Raw genomic sequence first — 20,038 nt, forward strand, 5'->3', positions numbered from 1 at the left:
ATAAACCACAGGGGCCAGCGGCTCCCGAGGGACGGCGACACGGGGCAGCGTTGGTCCCAAAAGGGGGCTGCAGGATGGCCCCAGGAGCCCCCCCCCAGGTCCGGGCGGTGACCAGCACCCGCCCGGTGAGGGACACGGGGACACGGTGCTGCCCGCGCCGACCCCAGGCACCCAAGGAGCTGTGGTCCCAGGCTGGGGGAGTTTTTAGGCATTTCCAAGCCCCGCTGCCCTGGGGGGGGGCTCTCAGAGCCCGGGGAAGGGGGGCAGGATGTGGCCACAGACCCTCCAACCCCCCCAAAATGATGAATAAAAAGCCCTTTTTTTGTTCCCGACCAATCCCCAATGCTTCACAGTTGTGGTAGAGGAGAAAACCAGGTGGTGCATCGCAGCTCCCCCCTGGAGAACGGGCACAGGGGCTCTGCGCCCACCCAGCGGAGGAGGGTGGGGGGCACCCAGCGCGCCCCCCCCAGCCCCAAATCCCTGCTGACAGGGGAGGAGAAAGCCCCCGGGATGGGCAGAGCCCACGAAAGGACGGGGAGCAGCCGGAGCGGGGTGGGCACCCAAAACTCCCCGCAGGGTGCAGGTGATGGCAGCAGGGGGGGGTGGCAGCCCTTGGGCTCCCCAAAGCCACCACCCAGGGGGTGAGGGTCCCAACCTGGGGGTCCCCATGTCCCCTGGGAGGGCAGCAGCCACACGGTCCCATACCAGGGGCTGCAGCACCCGGGGCCCCGTGGAAAGGGGCGAGGGCAGAGAGGGGCCGGGGGGGGGTCCGGCTCCAGCTCCCAGCCCGCCCCGTGCGCCCCCAGCCCCCAGGGGACGGGGACAAAACGGGCAGCGGGGGGGGGACCCAGTCAGTCTTGCAAGAGGTGGACGAAGCTGGCGGGGAAGACACCGGTGCGGGAGCCGTCGCCCTCGATGAAGCCGACCTGGGGGGGCAAAGAGAGGTGTCAGGGGGTGGGGGGGGGGTCCCAGGGTGGGTGGGGAGGGGGAGGAACGCGGGGACCGATGGCCACGAGCCCTTGTGGGGTGGCACCGGCAGCCTGCGGTGACCACCGCCAGCACAGACAGGGTGGGGGGTGCCCACCCTGGTCCCCCAAAATGAGCAGCCTGCTCAGGATGACAGGGGGAGAAGGGGGGGGGCTGTGCCCCGGGGGGGGCTCACCCAGCTCTGCTCGTCCTCCTCCCGCGTCACCACGATCACCTCGCCCTTGGAGAAGGTCAGCTCCCGCGCCTTGTCCCCCTTGCAGTCAGCCACCGCCTTCACCCGCTTCTGCCTCCCCTTGGCCTGCGCGAGGAACGGGGTCAGCAAGGGGGGGGGCAGCCACCCCCCCCAAACCCACCCCAGGGGCTGTGACCCCCCCCCAACACCTCCATTCACCCCCCTGGGACAAGAGCTGCAGCGATGCTTGGGCACGGAGGGGTGTCCCCAAAGCTCCCCCCCCAAAAACCACCCACCCCCTGCACTCCCCCCAAGCCCCCCCACCCCAAAATCGTGCCACCTACCGGAGCGAAGCGCCGGGGCATGGGCACGGGGGGCACCTTGCTCGGAGCGGGGTCCTCGGGGCTCTGGGGGGGGGCAGCTGAGCCGGCTTTGGTGGCCACCCCACTGATGCGCCGGTACGAGCGGGTGCTCTCCGAGCTACCGGGGGCAGCAGGGGCAGAGTCAGCCCCCCCCCGGCACCCCGTCCCCCTCCCCACGAGGTCTCAGTGCCGTTGGGTTCCCCCATGGGACACCCAAGGGAGCAGGGTGCCACCCACAGCCCACCGGGTGCTCACGGGGGGGGGGGGGGGCCCTGTGACAGCCACCAGCAGCCCCCACCCTTCCTCAAAGCGTCCCACCAAAAATCCCCAAATGGGGGGGGGAAATAAAATTTGGTAACTTCCAGGGGGTCATGGTATCAGTGTCCCCCCCAAGGGATCCGTGTCACCTCTAGGGACAGCGCCCCCTCCCCACGGTGCCCCTGTCCCCTCCTCTGTCCCCATCCCTGGGGGGGCTCCAGGCTGGCTGGGGAGGGGCCCCCTTTGCTCCGACACCCCCAGGGACAATTTGGGGTTCCTCCCACCACCACCACACAACCACCTCCCCTCCCCAACGCCTCCCCTGAGTTTTGGGGGACCCCTACCCGAACTTGACGGGGGTGACATCGGGGGCCAGGCCTCCCGGCGGGGGCTGCACGGGGGGGGGACTCAGCTCCGGCCCCCTCCGCGCGGCCCCGCTCTCCGTTTCCGAGCGGGTCTCCCAGTAGGCCGCCCGCCGCGCCTCGGGGGGGCTGCGGGTGCCGGGGGGGGACGCAGCCGCACCATCCAGGGCCCCCACGGAGGAAGAGGAGGAGGAGGAAGAGGAGAGGCTGCGTTGCCCGGGGGGGGCCTCTGCCAGCCCCGAGAAGTGCGGCTCCGACGCCTGCCGGTGGAGCTCGGGGCGCTCTGGGGGGGGGACACACATGATGGGGACACTGAGGCTGGTGGCACGGGGACGTGGCCCCGCGAGCATCCCTCAGCATGTGCCCCCCCCCTCGAGACTAACCTGTGGGGCTGGGGCCGGGTTTGGGGCGGGGGCCGCCCCGCGTGGGGTTTTTGAGGGGCAGCGGGGGGGGCATCTCCTCGCTGTGCGCCCGGCGGGGCGCGGGCCGCGAGGGCACCAGGATGGTCTCGTAGGTCTTGTTGGTGATGTCCATCCCCATGCAGCTCCAGCGGCCCTGGGGGCAGGCGGCGGCGGGGGGGGGGCTGGCGGCCAGCGGCGAGGAGCCCTTGAAGGAGCGCTGCAGGGGGCTCACCTGGGGGCACACACACGGACACGGAGCTGCTGGGGACCCCCACACCCCCTGCAGCCCCCTTCTGCCCCCTGCCCCGTCCTGTTGGTGGGGGTGCAGGGTCTGGCCCTGTCCCCCCCCCCAATCCTTGCCACCATCCCATGGGCACCTTCTCCTCCAGCTCGTCCTCGCTGTCGTAGGTGTACTCCTGGGGGGGCTCCCAGTCGTAGTCCACGTGGACCTGCAGCGAGAGCTTCCCCGCCTGCGCCTGCTCCAGCTGGGGGACACGGGGGTGTCAGCGGGGGGGTGGCCAGGTTCCAGGTGCCCCCCACCCCAGCATCAGCCCCCTCTCCATGCCCCTGGTCCGCCCCCACCCCCCCCCCACCTACCAGCTCCTCGCACTCGGTGTGCTTCAGCCTCCTCGCCACGTCCAGCGCCGTCTCGCCGGCCGCGTTCACTGCGCGAGGGAGGGATGGGGACAGATCCCAGCTGCTCCACGGGGACAGGGCTTGGCCCCAAGCCCCCCCCCTTTCCTTCCAGCCCTATATCCCAGCCCCGTACCCGTGGTGAAGGCCGCTTTGCCCTTCAGGAGCAGCTTGAGGCAGTTGGGCTGGTTGTAGAGCGCGCCGTAGTGCAAAGCCGTGTTCCCGTCCTGCGTCACCCGGTCCAGCGTCCCCCTGCACGGAGCAGCGACAGCTCCAGAGCGTGCGAGCACCGCTCCCCGTCCTCGTGGGGACACCCGAGCACCTCGGGGACATCACTGGGACACCAGGGGTGGTGTCACCCCAGCTGGACGTACCCGTTTTGGATGATGAAGTCCACCAGCGGCAGGGACGACCTGTCGGCGTAGCGCACGGCCACGTGCAGCGCCAGCTCACCCGCGTCCTGCCAGTGGGGTGGGAGACCACAGCTGAGCCCAGGGACCCCAAAACACCCCACAGGCTGAGCGAATCCCTCACGGGGGGGGGCTCCCGGAGGGCTCACCTGGCCCTCGGGGGTCGCCAGGGGCTTGGCCAGGTCGTGCCCTTCGGCGAAGGCCTGCAGCAGCGCCAGGAGGTCGCGGGTGCGGATGGCGTCCCAGAGGCGGTGGGGCTCGTCGCGGCCGCCCCGCTGCACGTAGCGCCGCTCCATGTACTTGGCCACGATGTACTCCTTGCGTGCGCTCCTGCGGGGGGGGGGAGGCATCAGCGGGCACCCCCACACCTCACACAGAGCCCCCCTCCCACAGTCATATTTTGGGGGGGAAGCTCTGCGAGAGGTGCAGGTCCCGACGTCCAGGCGATGGCACCGGTGAGCCCCCAGTCCTCGGGGTGGGGATGATGGGGACACGGAGCCCCCCTCCCCAGCCTGCTCCGTGCCCCCCCCCAAGCATTTAGGAACTCACATATCGCTGCTGGCCGAGGGTTTAGGGCAGTCCTGCGTGGGCAGCGTGGCCTCCATGATCTCGTTGAAGCGGGTGTTCCCCACGCTGACGGCCAGCTGTGGCGAGAGGGGCAGGGGGAGACGAGCCCTGGGCACAGAGGGGCCACCCCCCCTCCCCAAAATCCTGGCCGGGCTTGCCCTGGGATGTCCCATCCCCATCGTGGAGGGACGGAGAGGGGAATCCACCGGATCCAGGCAGCACCTTGCCATCCCCCATCTCCCCCAGGGATGAGCCTTTCTCCCAGCAGCAGTTTGCTGGAGCAGGGAGCAGGTCCTGGGGGGCTGCCAGCATCTTCCCCCCTATTAGCAATCACTTCCCAGAGCCCCCCCTGCATCCTTGAAGCACCATGCTAGGGGCAGAAATCTGCAGCTGGGGGGAAACTGAGGCCAGCTGGTAAGAGATCAGGAGGGAGGAGGAGGAGGAGGGTTGAAACCCGCACCCAGGAGGCTCGGGAGCCCCCGAGCAGAGGACGATTCCCAGCAGATGCCAGACCCCCGGGATCAGGGAGCCGCTTACCAGCAGCTCGGAGGTGCTGAGGACATCCAGGGTGAGGGACTGGATGCGGGAGTAATGCACGCCCAGCTCCCGGTGGATGCCGGAGCACTCGATGCACGTCAGGATGCCCAGGTTGGTGGAGAGCCACGTGGGGTCTGCAGGGCGCAGCGGGGCGGGGGGCTCAGCCTCACCCCCCCGCCCCTCCGCCACCTCCATCCCGCTGCATCCCACACCCCGGCTCCCCACCCTACCCGGGGCCCCGCAGTCGCAGCACTGCTTGTTGCCTGGCATGTTCTTCACCTCGCTGATCACCAGCTTGGTGAGCTCCTGCACGCCGCCGTCCGCCGCGCCGCCCGCCGAGGCTGCCCCGCCGTTGGGCTCGCCCTTGAAGGCGTTGCTCAGGGCTTCGTCCTTGCTGTTCTGCAGCACCGAGACCCACCTGGGCAGGGGGAGCAGAGCCGGGCGGCCTCGCGGGGACGCACCGGGGCCGGCACCGCGCGGGGCGAGGGGTGCAGCCCCGGGGGGTTTAAAAGCCCCATGGAGTTTTGCGCGCTCGCGTGGGGTGGGGACGGCCCCTGGGTGGGCACTTACACCACGCACTCCTGCTCGTCCTCGGCTTGGAAGTGGTACGTCCTGTTGTCTGCAGGGATGGGGACAAAGGTGAGCATTTAGGAACAGAAAAAAAATGCAGAAAGGGGCTGGGACGGGGCGTTTAGGATCAATTTGCAGCAGGGTGCAGGAAGGGGCTGGAGCTACTGCTAAAAAATCGCCGCGCATCACTCGCCCAACACCCTGCTGCCACCTCTTGTCTGGAGCTCGAGGCAGCCAGCGCCTGGCAGGCTTTGTCCTTCCTCCATAAAAAAAAAAAAATCATGTGCACCCGGGATACCCACCCGGGGTCTGTCCCCAGGACCCTAAACCAGACCCACGAGGACACGGAGCGGCGGCACTCACGCGTCACCAGGTCGAAGCATTTCTTCTCCTCGGCGTGGGGCCGCACCTGGCACGTCAGCAGGTTCAGCTTGACGGGGGGGCGGTTTATCTGCAGGGCAGGGGGACGGAGCGGGGTTAGGGGAGGTCCCCAGAGGGTCGCTTTTGGGGCACGCTGAGGCTCAGCACCTCTCCGACCCCTTCCCTGCGTGTTCCCTTTGCAGAACGGGGCTGGGACCGGGGCTGCACTTTGCAGCCTCTGCCCCCAGATGGCAGCACCCCCACCCCAAAACCACTCCGAGCCTCTTTGGCCTCCTCTGCAGCCTCAACGCCCCCCTAAAACCCCCACTAAAGCCCCCACTAAAGCCCCCATCCCACCGGCACGCAGCAAACGCGGGGGGCGAGGGACCCCCTGCTAGGGACACCCCAAGCTGGTGGCTTGCTTTGCTGCTTGGGGCACGGGTGGGGTGCTCGGGGAAAAGCCCTACAGCCGAGGTCACGTCCCCAAAGGGCAGGGGACACGCAGCTGGGTGGGTTTTGGGGCAGCACCCAGCAGAGGATGGCAAAAAAAGGGTTCTGCAGCTCGGGGCGCACAGCCGGGTACCCCTGTGGGGTCTGCGCCGGGCGGTACGTGCCGGCAGCACCTCGGGGTGACCACGGGGATGAAGGTGCCCCTGGTCCCTCACCGTGCTGTGGGAGATGGTCAGGCAGCCGTACTTCACGCCACACTTCCTCTTCTGCCACACTTTGCGGATCCTGAGCCAGAGCAGGAGGGGTGAGGACACACCGCGCATCCCTGACCACGTCCACCCACCCCAAACCGCCCCCAGCAGCCCCTGGAGAGGCTTTGGGATTTAGGGTCGTGCTTCCTACAACTCGCTGGAGACCCCTTTGGGGCTATAAGAGTTATTTTTTCCCCCTGACCCATCCCAGCAGGATGATTTCTGCCCCCGTGCCCAGGAAATAAGGCGTTTCTGCCCCCACGTCACCAGCACGGCTCGGGGTGAACCTGGTGCTGGGTTCCTGGGGACCCACATTTGGGGTCAGGGGAGCACCACGTGGAGCTCAGAGCCTGCTGGACACCCGCCCACCCCAACCACCACCTCCAGGGCTCCTCCAGCCAGGGGAAAATGGGATTCTCCAAGCCTTTAGACCTCCTCAAGGCCAGACGGGACCGACAGCACCCAAAGGTCTGCGTAACGGCCCCAAACCCTCACCCAAAGGTGTCCCCCAGGGGGCTCCCGAGCTGGGGTAACGCCCGCCCTCACCCATCGCTCTTCTTGTACAGGAACCCCGACTTCTCCGTCCCGTACTGCTTGTTCCCTTGGTGCTGGTGGATGCTGTAGCCGCTGCCGGAGTTCTTCCTGCTCAGGTTTTCCTGAGCTCACCAGGAAAAGGAAAAAAAAAAAAAAAAAGGCATTTAGAAAGCTATGGGAGAGGGGCAGAAGTGGCCCTGCCCCTGGGGGACCTCGTGATGGAGTCAGAGACCTCCGTCCCCTTTGAGCATCCCTCCTGCTGTGCTCCCATGGATGTCCTCCTCCCTGTAGGTGTCCTCCCACGGATGTCCCCCTCCCTACAGATCTCCCCTCATTGATGTCCTCCTCCACCCTACAGATCTCCTTTTGTTGATCTCCTCCACCCTACAGATCTCCTCTTGTTCATCTCCTCCACCCTACAGATCTCCTCCTACAGATGTCCTCATCCCTGTAGATCTCCTCCCACAGATGTCCTCCACCCTACAGATCTCCTCTCATTGATGCCCTCCACCCTATAGATCTCCTCCCATGATGTTCTCCTCCCTATAAACCTCTTCCCATTGATGTTCTCCTCCCTATAGATCTCCTCCATGGACATCCTTCTCCCATGGATGTCCATCTCCCTATAGATGTCCTCCATGGATGTCCTCGTCCCTGTAGATCTCCTCTCATTGATGCCCTCCACCCTACAGACCTCCTTTCACTGATGCCCTCCACCCTATAGATCTCCCACTGATGTTTTCCTCCCTATAGATCTCCTCTCATCGATGTCCTTCACCCTATAGATCTCCTCCCATGGATGTCCTCATCCCATGGATGTCCTCCTCCCTACAGACCTCCTTTCACTGATGCCCCCCACCCTACAGATCTCCTCTCATTGATGTCCTCCACCCTACAGATCTCTTCTCACTGATGCTCTCCACCCTACAGATCTTCTCCCATGGATGTCCTCCTCCCTATAGATCTCCTCTCATCGATGTCCTTCACCCTATAGATCTCCCATTGATGTTCTTCTCCCTATAGATCTCCTCCCATGGATGTCCATCACCCTATAGGTGTCCTCCACCCTATAGATGTCCTCTCATTGACTCATTGATACCCTCCACCTTACAGATCTCCTTTCACTGATGCTCTCCACCCTACAGATCTCCTCCCATGGATGTCCATCTCCCTATAGATGTCCTCCTCCCTGTATATCTCCTCTCATTGATGTTCTCCACCCTACAGATCTCCTCCCATGGACGTCCATCACCCTATAGATCTCCTCCTCCCTACAGATCTCCTTTCATTGATGTTCTCCACCCTATAGATCTCCTCCCATGGATGTCCTCCCTACAGATCTCCTCTCACTGATGCTCTCCACCCTACAGATCTCCTCCCATGGACGTCCATCACCCTATAGATCTCCTCCTCCCTACAAATCTCCTCCACGGACGCCCTGCTTTGCTCCTCCGCAGCCCCCCGTCCCCAGCCCATGCCACCTCCCCGCGCTCAGCCCCCTGTCACCCCTCCAGCTGCCGTCACCTCCTTGCTGTCCAGCTGCAGGATGCTGCGGAGGGAGTCGCGGGTCTGCGCCAGCTGCTTCACCTCCTCCTCCTGCGCCTGGTGGAGCTGGAAAAGGAGCGGGGACCGCGGTGTCCTGGGGGGGGGACACGGCCCGGGGGACGCGTCCCGCGTGGCGGCGGGTGGGGAGGGAGCCGGGGGACTCACCGCGTGGAGGGACACGGCGAGCTTCTCGATGAAGGGGTAGAGGTTCTGGGCAGCCTTCCAGCCGTCTTGGAAGAAACTGGGCATTGATTTCACGCCATTAAGATGCAAATGGGGAAAAACGGGGGGGGAAAAAGAGCTTATTTAGAGAAAGCGTGGAGGGGGGACGCAGCAGCCCCCCCCCCCCCCCCGCGCCCCGGGGAGCTGCTCTGGCTCTGCAGCTCCCTCGCTGCTGGGATGCTGCAAAGCCCATGTCCAGCCCATGGGGTCCGGGTACCCCAAATATTTCGGGTGTTTGGGGCACGGGGTTGGCCTCTTGCTCGCTGCAAGCCGATCTCACTGGGGCTGAGGCCAGATCCTGGCCCCTTTGGGTCCCTTCCCTGGCTGCCAGCACGCCCGTGGCCAGTGCCTCAGCCCCCTCCCTGCCTCAGTTTCCCCACTCGAGAGCTGGAGGGGTGCAAGGGAAGGAGGGGAAGGACGTTCCCCCTGCCCCAAACGCCCTCGCTACGAGCTCTGAGGCTACCGACGGAGCCACTCGGCTGAACTCATCCCTGGAAATCCATCCAGAAACCAAATCATCAGCTCCATCCCCGGCCAAGCCCCTTCCCCCAGCCCTTACGGACACGTTTGCATCTCCTGGAGCCAAAAATCCCGACCGGACAGCGTCGGGCCCTGCCCAGCACCTTCCCCGGGAGCTCTGTGGGGTCGCTCAGCCCCGAGGACAGGGAGCGGGGTGTCCCCAAAATCCCCCCCCGAGCGCTCCCAGCGGTGACAGCCACCTACTTGTGCTGGGCATGGAAAAACTTGATGAGGCTCTGCAGGAAATCCGGCCCTTGCTTCATCTGACTCTCGCTGGCTTTCAGCAGGTACTGGGGGGCAGAAGGCAGCCGGTTAGGTGGTGGGGACCAGGACCGGTCCTCGTCCCCCCCCTTCCCCGCGTGGACAGGAGGGTTGTGATGCTGGCTCAGCTTCAAGAAGCCACGAGGTCGGCTGTGAAGGCAGCCTCTGGGGACCACCCTCAGAAAACCTGGAGCTGGAGGAGCTCCAAGCCCTGCAAAGTTCAAGGGCCGAGGCGTGCCTCCAGGGTTCCCGGCCGGGCGCGCTTCTCCCGCTGCGCAGTACTTCTGGAGTTAATAAATAACCCGAACCCGAGTCAGCTTAAGGAAAAAAAAAACTAAAAACTGAATCGTTTTGTACATCAAACCTGTCCCTCACCTGCAGGAAAAGACCCAGACCCCTTGGGTTAGGAGAGCCCCATGCACAGAGAGGAGCCTGGAGCCTCCCCTGGGCGAGCGCAGCCTCAGCCCCGCACAGCTGGATGCTGGCCTCCTCCCTGCCTCCCCCCCGAAATGTTTTGGGAGAGGAGCAGAGGGGAAGGCGGCCAAGTTCCAGCTGCAGGGGCTTTCCATGGCCCGACAGCCCCGGGGTGTGCCAGAGCCCCCAAGGGACCCCACAGCTCCTCTGCCGGGGGGCCACCAGGAGTCGGGGAGCAGGATGGAGAGGGGCAGCTCCCAGCGTGGCCGAGGAGCCACACGGGGAGGAGTAAAAGGGTTTTGAGGGGGCTCTGCCCCCCTGCCACCAATACCCCGAGGTGGTGGTGACAGGGGACTGCCCTGCCCAGACCCCTGCTGGGGGTCCTGCTGCGCCCACCCACCCACGGGGACCCCCCCGGCGAGGAGCTGTGCCCCACCGAGCACCCCTGGGGTGGAAACCCACCGCGCCCCCAGCCCCGAAAGCAGCAAACACCGCGTGCACACGAGCGTGCACACACGTGCAGGAGCGTGCCAGCCCCCTGCGCCCCGCTTCCAGGCGGGTACCCGCGCGCAGGCGCTGCTGGAAGCGAGCAGCCCCTCCCGGCCGTTTCCATGCGCTGGTATTTATTTAACAGAGCTGCTATTCAAAGCACTGACTCATCTGGCCCGGCCCCAGCCAGCAGCCCCGACCCCGCTGCGGCGCTGCCTCCTCCCCGCACACCCTGCCCTTTGCACCCCGGGAGCCCCGGGGATAGGGGAGGGGATGGGGGAGAGCCCCGGGGACCGGGGGGTTGGGGGGGCTGGCACCAGGTCTCTGCCCTTCGCTTGTGCCCCTCTGTGTGCCTGGGGACCTGGGGAGCATCTCTGGTTTTGCCAGTAGGGCCAAACTGCAAAGATAAACTGCGCCTTTCAAGGGGTTTATCCAAAAGGATCGCCTTTTGCCCCAAATGCCAGCCCCTGGTTTGGCAGAGGAGGTGTAGGATCAGGACCTGGAGGACGTGGGTGCAGTGCCCGGTGCTCCCTGCAGGGTGTCCCACCTGCACCCACATCCCACGGGGGGGGGGACAGGAGTGTCCCCGAGCCAGGACCCCACGGGGACACACGGGGACAGACGAGTGCCCCGCGCTGCACCCACTGGGACCGCTCTGGCGCTGGGGATGGGGACTGAGCGCCCTGCACAGCTCTGGCCACAGCTGCCCCCTGCGTCCCCCCGACCCCAAAGGGCCCCGGGACCCCAGCACAGCCCCCACCTCGCACATGTGGAGCTGGAAGAGGCGCCGCTCCTTCTGCATGTCCTCGGCCAGCTCCGCCGCCGACGGTTCCGCCTGGATGACCCCCGCCAGGCGCGCGCGCTCCTTCTCCTTCTCCATCTTCCCCCTGTGGGACGGCACGGGGACGGCTCGGGGACAGCCCTGCCTGAGACTTTGGGGGACCCTGGGGACAGCCCTGCCCAAAAAGGGGTCCCCAGGGAGCTGCAGAGGTGGCAGGGGGGTGGGAGGGGGCAGGGGAAGCCTCCCCAAGGCTGGCGCAGAGCCTGGCTGCAGCCCTGCACCAAACACCTCTGTGCACGGGAGGATTAGGGGGATTTTGCTCCGGGCATGGGGTCGCTTACACTTTGGTCTCGTAATCCTTCCAGGCCTTTTCGATCTGCTTCTTGGAGTCCTGCAGCGAGAGGAGAGAGGGGACGGCAGCCCTTAGGGGCGGCGAAGGGACGGGCACGGAGCCGGTGGCACCAAAGCCGCGTCCCAAAAGTGAGGGCTTTGCTTTGCATCGCTGTGCCAGCGCCCCGTCCCCTGCTGCGGGGACATCACCACTGCGTCTCTGCCCCTTGCTCCGTGCCACGAGCCGTGTCCCCAGGGCTGTGGCGTTTTGTCCCCACGCAGGGGCCCTGCAGCCCAGGAAGCAGGGCTGGGGACTCACCAGGCGGCCGTCCTTCAGCTGCCCCTTCAGCAGGCTGTCCAGGGGGAAGGAGACGATGTTGTTCAGGTTCTGCACCTGGGAAGGGCAGAGACGGGGACGGGGTCACCCCATGGGCGTCCCTGCATCGGGGCAGGTCGGGACGCGGGAGCTCCACGTCCTTTCCAGCCTTGGGCCCCCCTCCCCAGTAAAATCGCTGCCCCGGTAAGGGTTAAAGAGGCTGGAAACGGGGCCGGCTGCAGGCAGGGGCAGGCTGGGGCTTGCTGGAGCTGGCTGCAAGATGTCTGACGCGGGGCCCTTCCCACAAACCACATCAGCGCCGCGGCTGCCAGAACCGGAGCTGCTCCCCCCCATCGCCACCCCGGCCCCAGCCCCGTCCTCCCCGCGGCACGGCGCAGACCCCCGGCGGGCAGCCGGGCTGGGACCGGGCTGGGACCACAGGGCTGGGACCTCCTGAGGTCAGGGAGGGCTTCCCAAAGTGTCCCCTCCCCGGGCTGGGGGGCCAGGGGTGTCCCCAAAAGCAGAGGGGATGCAGGAGCCTGCTCCCATCCTGGTGCCTCTCCATCTGACCCCAAACGCTGGGGTCCCCACGGGGCAGCCCCCAATGTGAGGGCTCCAGCACCCTTGTAGGGTGATCCCAGCTGGGCACCGGGGCGATGCTGGGGGCACACCTTTTGCATCGGAGAGGACGCTGCATGGCTGCAAAACCCTCCAATTCCTCTCCAAGTCTCCCGAGGGCTTTTGCTCCCCGACATCCCAGGGGGAGAAACCCACCCCCGGGGCAGGAACCGGCCCCAAAAGGCTGGGAAACGGGGCGCCCCATCCTTCCACCGCGCGTGCGGTGCCGGCATCCCGCTGGGGAGCAGCTCCCGGGGAGGGTTTGGGGCAGGGGCGGCCGTTCCCACGCCTGCAGCACGTGGCACAGGGGAGGCGCAGCGCGGGCACTGCCCTCGCCCAGGGAACCGGTTCAGCTCCTTCCCCGTGACATTTTCCCCACGGAGCCCCCCGAGCACGGGGCTCCGGCCGGGTCCGGGATGGCCCCGATGGGGAGGAGAGGAGCGGGGAGGCCCGGGCTGGGGTAACTGGGAGAGGAGGACGTGAAATCTGAAATAATTCCTGCTGGGGGAAGGGCAGCAGCAAGGAGCCTGCTCCTTCAGCAGAGCCAGAGGGTACAAATTCTCTTTTTTTTTTTTTTTTTTTAGGGGGGGCTTCAAAAGGGACCGGAGGGCAGCGAGGAGCCAGCAGGGGTTGCCCCAAGGCTTTGCTGCACGGCCCCAGATCCCACCCAGCACAAAGCCCAGCTCTCCCCCCAAGCTATCAAACCCCTCCAGCCTCGACAAATCGAAGCAAGAAGATGCGTTTGGAGAAAAGAGACCCCAAAAAGAGCCGTGCTCCCCCCCCCTCCCACGGCAGGGATGGCTCCAGCCTCCTCTGCTGCCTCCCGCGCGGCTGCGGCTCCCCACGGCCCCGCTGCGCGCTCAGCGTGGCTTTGATTTACTTCTTGGCAAGCGAGATCAGAGATGTGAAAAAAAAAAAAAAAAGAGAGAGAAAGAAAGGGGGGAAAAAAAAAAAAACAAAAACAAAACCAGCAGCCCCAACCGCACGGCAAATCGCAGCCCTGGTGTCCCCAGCAGAGCTGGGAGGGAGCTGGAAAATCCAGCGGAGGGGGTGTCGGGAGGCCCGCGAGCATCCCCGAGTCTGGGGTGGGATTTGGGACCTCCTGCCATGGTGGAGGGCAGCTGTGCAGGGTCTCTGCCCCAAATCCTGAGGCCTGGTGCAGATTTTCCCCAGCTTGGCCCCAGCAGGATGGGGGCAGCGGGCTGAGGTTGCTCCCCGCGGGGTCGGCGGCTCACCAGGTTCTTGAAGAGCGCGGTGACCTCGCGGGTGAAGACGGCCAGGTTGAGGAAGCCGGTGGAGAGCTCGTGGTTGTTCTGGGAGAGGTGGTTGTTGCCGAAGTTCTCCAGGGCCTCGCTGTACTGCTCCTCGTTATCCACGTGGGCTGCGCGGGGGGACAACAGCGGTGAGGTGGGGACAGCTGCGGGGTGGCCCTGCGGGACCCCCTTCCCCAGGAGATCCCATTGTGGGGATGGTCCCATCGTGCACCCACGTCCCTGTCCCTTTGGAGCAGAGCAGGACACCAGCGATGCTCCTTATGCAACCCCCCCAAGGCTCCTGATTTACATCTTTACCCCTTTTTCATCCAGTTTTTGGCACCCCAGCACGCTGCGAGCACCAGTGTCCCCAAGGGCCACCACCCACAGATGGCACTGGGGGAGGACGTGACCGTGGCAGCCCGGGGACGCCCAACGGCTCTGGAAACCCGACTTACTGAGCCCGGAGACGTGAATGGCTTTCACATATTTCCTTATTCTCTGGAGCACGGCTTGGTCCCCGTCCAGGCTCTGCGAAAGCAAAGGAACAAACCCCCGTCAGCGCTGCCGAGGGAGGGGGGCGGCCGCTCCCCCCGCCCTGCTGGCCACACAGGGCTCCTTGGCCGGGTGCCTGCTCTGCCACACAGATGTGCGGGGCAGCAGCCAAGCTCCCGGGGACAGGAGCTGGAAGCACCCGGCCCCGTGCAGGATCGGTGCTGGGGATGCCGCAGCCCCGCGGTCCCCACGGTCCCGACCGCCCCGGGGAGGTGACGCTGGAGCGAGGCGGTGGCACGGGGTGACAGGGTTGGGGGCAGCGTCTGTTTGGAAGCGAGCAGCCCCCAGCAGCTGTGAAAATGCCTCCGTGGCTCTCCCCCGGGGGTTGTTTGAAGCAGGGAGAGGAGGACGGCATCCCCGTGACGCAGCACGGATGCGCCAGCCGTGCCCAGCACGTGTCCCCTGGGATGGGCACGGCACCCGAGGCGCACAAAAGTCCCCAGCTCTACGCGTGGCAGAACCAAAACCAAAATCTGCATCCTGCCGATGCCCAGCAGGGACCTCAACGGCACGAATCCCACCCTGAGGATGGGGCACAGCTTCCTGCAACCTCTGACCCATGCAGGGTCTTGGCTGCAGCCCCCAGCCCCATTCCCCGATGCCGTCCCCGCTCTGTCTCTCACCATGGGCACAGGGCCCTCACCACCACCATCTGCCAAGCATGGGGGCAAACACCCCAAAACCCCAACCCCAACCCCGCTCAGACAGCCGGAGCCGCGCACAGCAGGAAAGGGTTAAGGCCGCCTTGGCTGCGCTGCAGGTACCAGAGGCATGATAACAGGCTGGAAATATTCGGAGGGCGTGAACGGCGAGCAGGGCGAGGGATGAAACCGCCGAAGAATTACAATAAAGAGGCTCTCTCTCACTCTCTCTCGCTCTCTCTCTCTCTCTCTCGCTCTCCCAGCGAAGGTTTTCGGGCTGATGTCAAGGCCCATTTCCTGACAGCGGGGTCAGCCCGGCTCCGGCGCCTCTCTCCTCGAGGCCCCTCCTTGGACGAGGTGCTGCCCGGCAGCCTTGGCCGGGATGAGGCAGTGGGGAGGGGAGGCAGAAGCCAACCCCCCCACCCTCTTCTCGGGGGTCTCTCAGCAAGGAGGAGGATGCTGGGGTGTCCTGAAGCCTCCCGTGCCCATCCGTGCCCTAAATCCAGTGCCCCGGGCTCTCCAGAGCTGTGCTGCGGGGCAGAGGCTCCTCCTGCCTCGGGGGGGGACAGCAGATGATGCCGTGAGGCCCAAGGAAGACTTTGCCCCAGGGTGGCCTTGGTGCTGCCCGAGAGCAGCCCTGGGCGGGCAAACTGGCCAGGCACGGCCTCGAGAAGGGGAAACTGAGGCAGGGTGGGATGCTCTGGGCGCACGCAGGCACCGCTCAGCCAGGGGACGGTGCCACGGGATGGGGCAGCCCCCCAGGAGCACGGCCCAGGAGGATGCTGGAGGTGGGGCAGCACCGAGAGGGGACCGGGGACAACCCCGAGAAGGGGTCACATCGGCACAGCCGGTGGCGGTGACAAGGGATTCCCTATGGGGACAGCGGGAGGGACGGACCCGCACCTGCACCGCAGCCACCCAGGGACCCCGAGCACTGCTCCTTGCCCGGCTCAATGGGGGCCATTCTTCAGCCCCCCCCCTCTCCGTGCCGCCCGGGGAAGGCGCGGGGATGGGGCTGGGGGCTGGAGGCGGCGCTGCCGCCGGGGCAGGATGCGGCCACTCCGGGTGCAAAGGGCAGAGCAGGGCAGGACGCCGTGTTTACCCTGCCACGGGGCAGCGCAGGATGCAGCCGCCAGCTCCGCGGCCTCTGCCTGCTCATTCTGGAGACCCTCGGGTCCCCTCCCTGTGCCTCGTCCTGATTTGATTTCTCAGCCCCACGGGATGCGGCTCCAGCCCCCAGCACCCCAAAGTCACACGAGACACCCGGGAGGGGGCAGCCCCTTGTAATCCCAGGGGGAAACTGAGGCACGAGGCAGCTTCGGACACCTGGGAGGACCTCGGTGGCCCCACGGCCTCCTGCCCTCAGCACCCTGCTCCGGCACAGCTTTGGGGTGCCGGGGGGGTCGCGCTGCCCCCTCCCAGCAGACACCAGCACTCAGCACCCTCGGGCTTCCCAAAGCACCAGCATGGATGCGGGGCAGGGACAGGCGGTGACACAAAGCCCCAGCCCCCCCCGGCTCCCCCCTCCCAAAGCAGCCGCTGTTTATTTTCCTTGCCTGATGCTATCGCCCCGTCGAGGATCAGCCGGCGGCGCGGGGCTGGGGCTTGTTTGTTTGGATTTCCCTCTTCCCCTCCGTCGGGGCGCTGGGAGCCGAAGGCCTGGCTGCCTTTCGGCTCCCCCGAGGGTCCCCGCAGCCCCCTGGCAGACACGTGCCCCCCCGGCCCCTCTTCCCCAAAGACCCGAGCCGCTGTCAGAGGTCCCGGCGCTCAGCCACGCTCGCTGGAACGTTCCCAAGCGACCCCCCCCCCCCCCAAATCCCCGTCCCCCTTCCCCTAAATCGCAGCCTCCCCAGGGAAGCCGAGCGGCCAAACGAAATTCCTGCCGCTTCCTCCTGCCTGGAGCTGCCTCCCCCTTCCCGGCCGAGAGAAAGAGCCAGAGCCAGGGGAGAGCACGTGCTGGCGGGGCCCGGGATGCTCAGCACCATCGGGTGCTGGGTTTCCAGCCTGGGGGGCTCCCTTCCCGTTGCCCCCAGGGCTCCGAGGGGGCCCGCGCCGGCCCCACAAACTCTGGCTCCCCTTCAAAGCCATTCCTGCGCTAAGAGGAATTGGCAAAGGACGCGGGACCAGCTGGAAACAGCCTCTATTGGAGGCAGGAGCGGGGAGAGGGGGATAAATGCACCCTGCCAACCCTGCTCCAGCCCCGTCAATGCTGCTGGGGCTTCTGGGGGGGCTAAAAATCCCACCCAAGCTTTAATAGCAACAGGACCCCCCAGGGACACCTCAACCCCCTCAGGGTGCAGCAGCTCACAGCCCTGAGCCATGGGGCCGATGCTGAGCCCAGCCCTGGGGACGGAGCCAGCCCCTGGGCAGCACCCAGAGCTGGAAACGAAACCAGCTGGAACGGTGAGGTTTTGCCCGTTTCTGCAGGCCTTGGCCCCAAGAAAATGCGTGGTGGGGCGGAGGATGGAAACGGCCGCCCCGGCTGGAGGGTCCCGAAGCAGCGGCTCAGGGCGAGCGCCGGGCTCCAAGCCCCGCACCCCCGAGCGCTCGGAGAGGGGCAGCACAAACAGCAGCCCCCCCAAAAAACCTTCCGGGTTCCTCTTTCCCCCAAACCATTGGCGATGACGCCGGCAGTGGCCGAGCCCTGGGCAGAAGTGAAAAATGAAAATGGGGGCGAGCTGCAGCGAGTGACACAAACCCCGCAGCGAGCGGGGCCGGCATCCCGGGGGGCTCGGAGCAAAGCGGGGCGCAGGGGGGACCCCAAGAAATAGAAACCCAAGGAGGAGAGGTGGGTGCTCGCTGCAGGGCCAGCACTGCAGGGTGCCCGAGGCTCGGGAGAGGGGCGCAGGGGGTGACCCCAAGGGGAAGCGCAGCCCAAGCCTCCCCCCAGCCCCGCTCACCTCCTCCAGAGCCCCCACCGCCCCCCGGCACTTCTGCATCTTGGAGGCGAAGGCGGCGGCAGCCGGGGAGCTCAGGTCCTCGCCGGTCACGGCCAGGAACTCGGCCACGCTGATCTGCTCGGGCATGGTGCGGGCGGCACCGGGGGGGCACCGGGGGGGGGGGGCACCGGGCGGGGGGCGCCGGGGGCTGAGCCGGGAGCGCACCGGGGGAGCGCACGGGGAGCGCACGGGGGGAGCGCACCGGGGCTGTACCGGGGAAGCTGCTGAGCGTCCCGGAGCCCTGGGGGGCCCGTGGGGGGGCTGGGGGTGGCCGGGGGGTACCGGGGGGTGCCGGGGGGTGCCGGGGGGTGCCGGGGTTCCCGGGGCCCGGCTCAGCGCCCCATCCCCTGCAGGCCGGCGGGGCTGCACCGGGGAGTTTCTCCCTCTGCCCGCCCGCCCGCTCGCTCCCTCCCCGCCGCCGTGACGTGGGCAGCGCCGCCCGCCCGCCCGTTAAAGGCGAAGAGCCCCCGGTGCCCCCCCCCTCCGTATTCCCCCCCCCAGCAGGCGCCGTCCCGGGGCACCAGCAGGGCGCGGGGGGCTCCGTCCGCGGCACCGGGGACCCCAGGGTGCGGAACCCCTCCGTGCACACCCCCCCCCCCCCGCCTCACCCCCCCGCTGTCAGGCTGGGAGCGGAGAGGGGGGTCCCACGGCAGCCCCCCCACGCGGGGAGAGGCCCCACGGAGCCCACGAGATGGGGGCAAAGCATGGGGTGGGGAGGGCAGCGGGGGCTGCCGTGGGCACGGAGAGGAGATGGGGACACCCAGGGTGTCCCCAAAGGCCAGTTTGGGTGCACAAGGGCTCGGGTTCAAATCCAGATTAAATCCAGATTAAATTTCCCACCCCACCCCCCCCAAGCACTCGGCTGTCCTCGTGCCCTGCTTGGCCCTGGAGGGAGGGCTCTGTGCACAAGGAGCAGAGCTCACACGCTTTGCTCCCGTGCCTCCAGTGCTGCCCTGAGGCTCTGCTCGGAAATGTCCCCAAAAAAAAGAAGTGAGAGCAAAGGGGGAGCAGGGGTAAGGAGCAGAGGGGTGTCCGGGGGGGCTGGGGAAGGAGAATCCGGTGGGAAATAACAGGAAAGGAGATGCAGAAGAGGAGAGGGGCAGCAGGGACATGGAGGCACTTCTGGAGCACCCCCCCTTTGCCACGGAGAGGCAGCGCACGGGCTCCGTGTCCTCCTGGCCCCTTGCCTCTCCCTGGCCCATGCAGGTCTGAGGAGCTGGATTTGGGGTTCCCTTTACCTGGTGATTTGCTGCAAGGACAAAAAATACATTAATTATTTTCTTTTTTTTAAATGGGCCTTTGGGTTTCCTGGCAGAGGACACGAGGATGCTCTGCAGGACCCCTGCACCAAGCAGCCCCCAGCTGGGGCAGTCAGGGGATGGCAGAGCCCCCTCCTCTTTCCTCCTTTCCCTCCTGGCTGCTCAGAGAGGGGCTCAGAGCTGGGCAGAAGGCCCAACCCAGCACCCCAAACCACAAAGACCCCCAAACCTGCCCACCTGCAACCCCCCCAGCTCCTTTCTGCTGCTCCCGCAGCCCCCTGCAAGCCCCCAGACCATTTCTCTCGCACTCTGTGGCTCTGGTGAGCCCCGTTCCCCACAGCTCACGATGACATTAAAGAAAATCCAGTAAAGACCCCCCCCCCCCAGCCTGGGCCAGCAGCCGGCCAGGATGGGGTGTGCGGGGCCACGAGGTGCCCTGCTATGGGGGTGAAGGTGTTTATAGGATGGGGGGGGCACCACACCCCCCCCTCAGCCCCCGTCTGGCAGGCACAAGGCTCAGAGGCTGTGACCCCGGTGGGACTGCTGCGCTGCAGGGGAACAGGAGGAATTTGGGGGGCTCCCAAGGGGTCCTGGCTGGGACCCCCCCACCATCCACGCACATCCTTAGGGTACGGGGGGTCCAGCCCAGGGCAGGGACTTAGAGCAGCGTGGGCCAGGTTCGGGAGCCCCCCCCTAAAACCCCACAGCCCCTTTTTTGGGGTGGCCCTGCCACCTCCTGGCCGGCCCGGGGACTGCCAGGCAGGGGGGGGGACACGGCTGCGACACCGCCGGCTGCTCCGGGACGCGCAGCCCCTCGGGGATGGGGACAGGGCCCGGTGCGACCCACCCTCCTCGGGGTGTCACCGTGTCACCAGCACCGTGGGCAGCACCAGGTCACAGCCCAGCAATCCTGGGGCAGGACCCTCCATAGGGACAGCCCCACAGCCCCCAAAGCTGCCCCCTAAAGCGGGTGCGCCCGCACATCCCGACCCCAGTGCTCGTCCCACGCTCGCTGCTTTGCTCAGATCACGGCTTCAGCTCA

General features: G+C 66.5%; 1 protein-coding gene across 1 annotated transcript; it reads right to left on the bottom strand.

Moving 5' to 3' along the window:
• Window positions 1–781: 781 nt before the first annotated feature.
• On the bottom strand, window positions 782–17,824 carry ASAP3 (ArfGAP with SH3 domain, ankyrin repeat and PH domain 3; the record flags this gene model as incomplete). The annotated part of the gene is made up of 26 exons (XM_084300510.1): window positions 782–926; window positions 1,163–1,285; window positions 1,504–1,639; window positions 2,124–2,424; window positions 2,525–2,774; window positions 2,920–3,027; window positions 3,140–3,207; window positions 3,312–3,427; window positions 3,550–3,635; window positions 3,735–3,915; window positions 4,135–4,229; window positions 4,690–4,823; window positions 4,920–5,107; window positions 5,260–5,308; window positions 5,623–5,710; window positions 6,285–6,354; window positions 6,867–6,976; window positions 8,379–8,465; window positions 8,565–8,640; window positions 9,345–9,430; window positions 11,065–11,191; window positions 11,427–11,476; window positions 11,735–11,809; window positions 13,585–13,730; window positions 14,061–14,133; window positions 17,699–17,824. The coding sequence occupies 26 exons, from the start codon at window positions 17,822–17,824 to the stop codon at window positions 852–854; spliced, it is 3,024 nt and encodes a 1,007-aa protein (XP_084156636.1). The 3' UTR covers window positions 782–851.
• Window positions 17,825–20,038: the final 2,214 nt, after the last annotated feature.

This window comes from Netta rufina, assembly GCF_964035555.1.
Source record: "Netta rufina genome assembly, chromosome: 23".
NCBI lineage: Eukaryota > Metazoa > Chordata > Aves > Anseriformes > Anatidae > Netta > Netta rufina.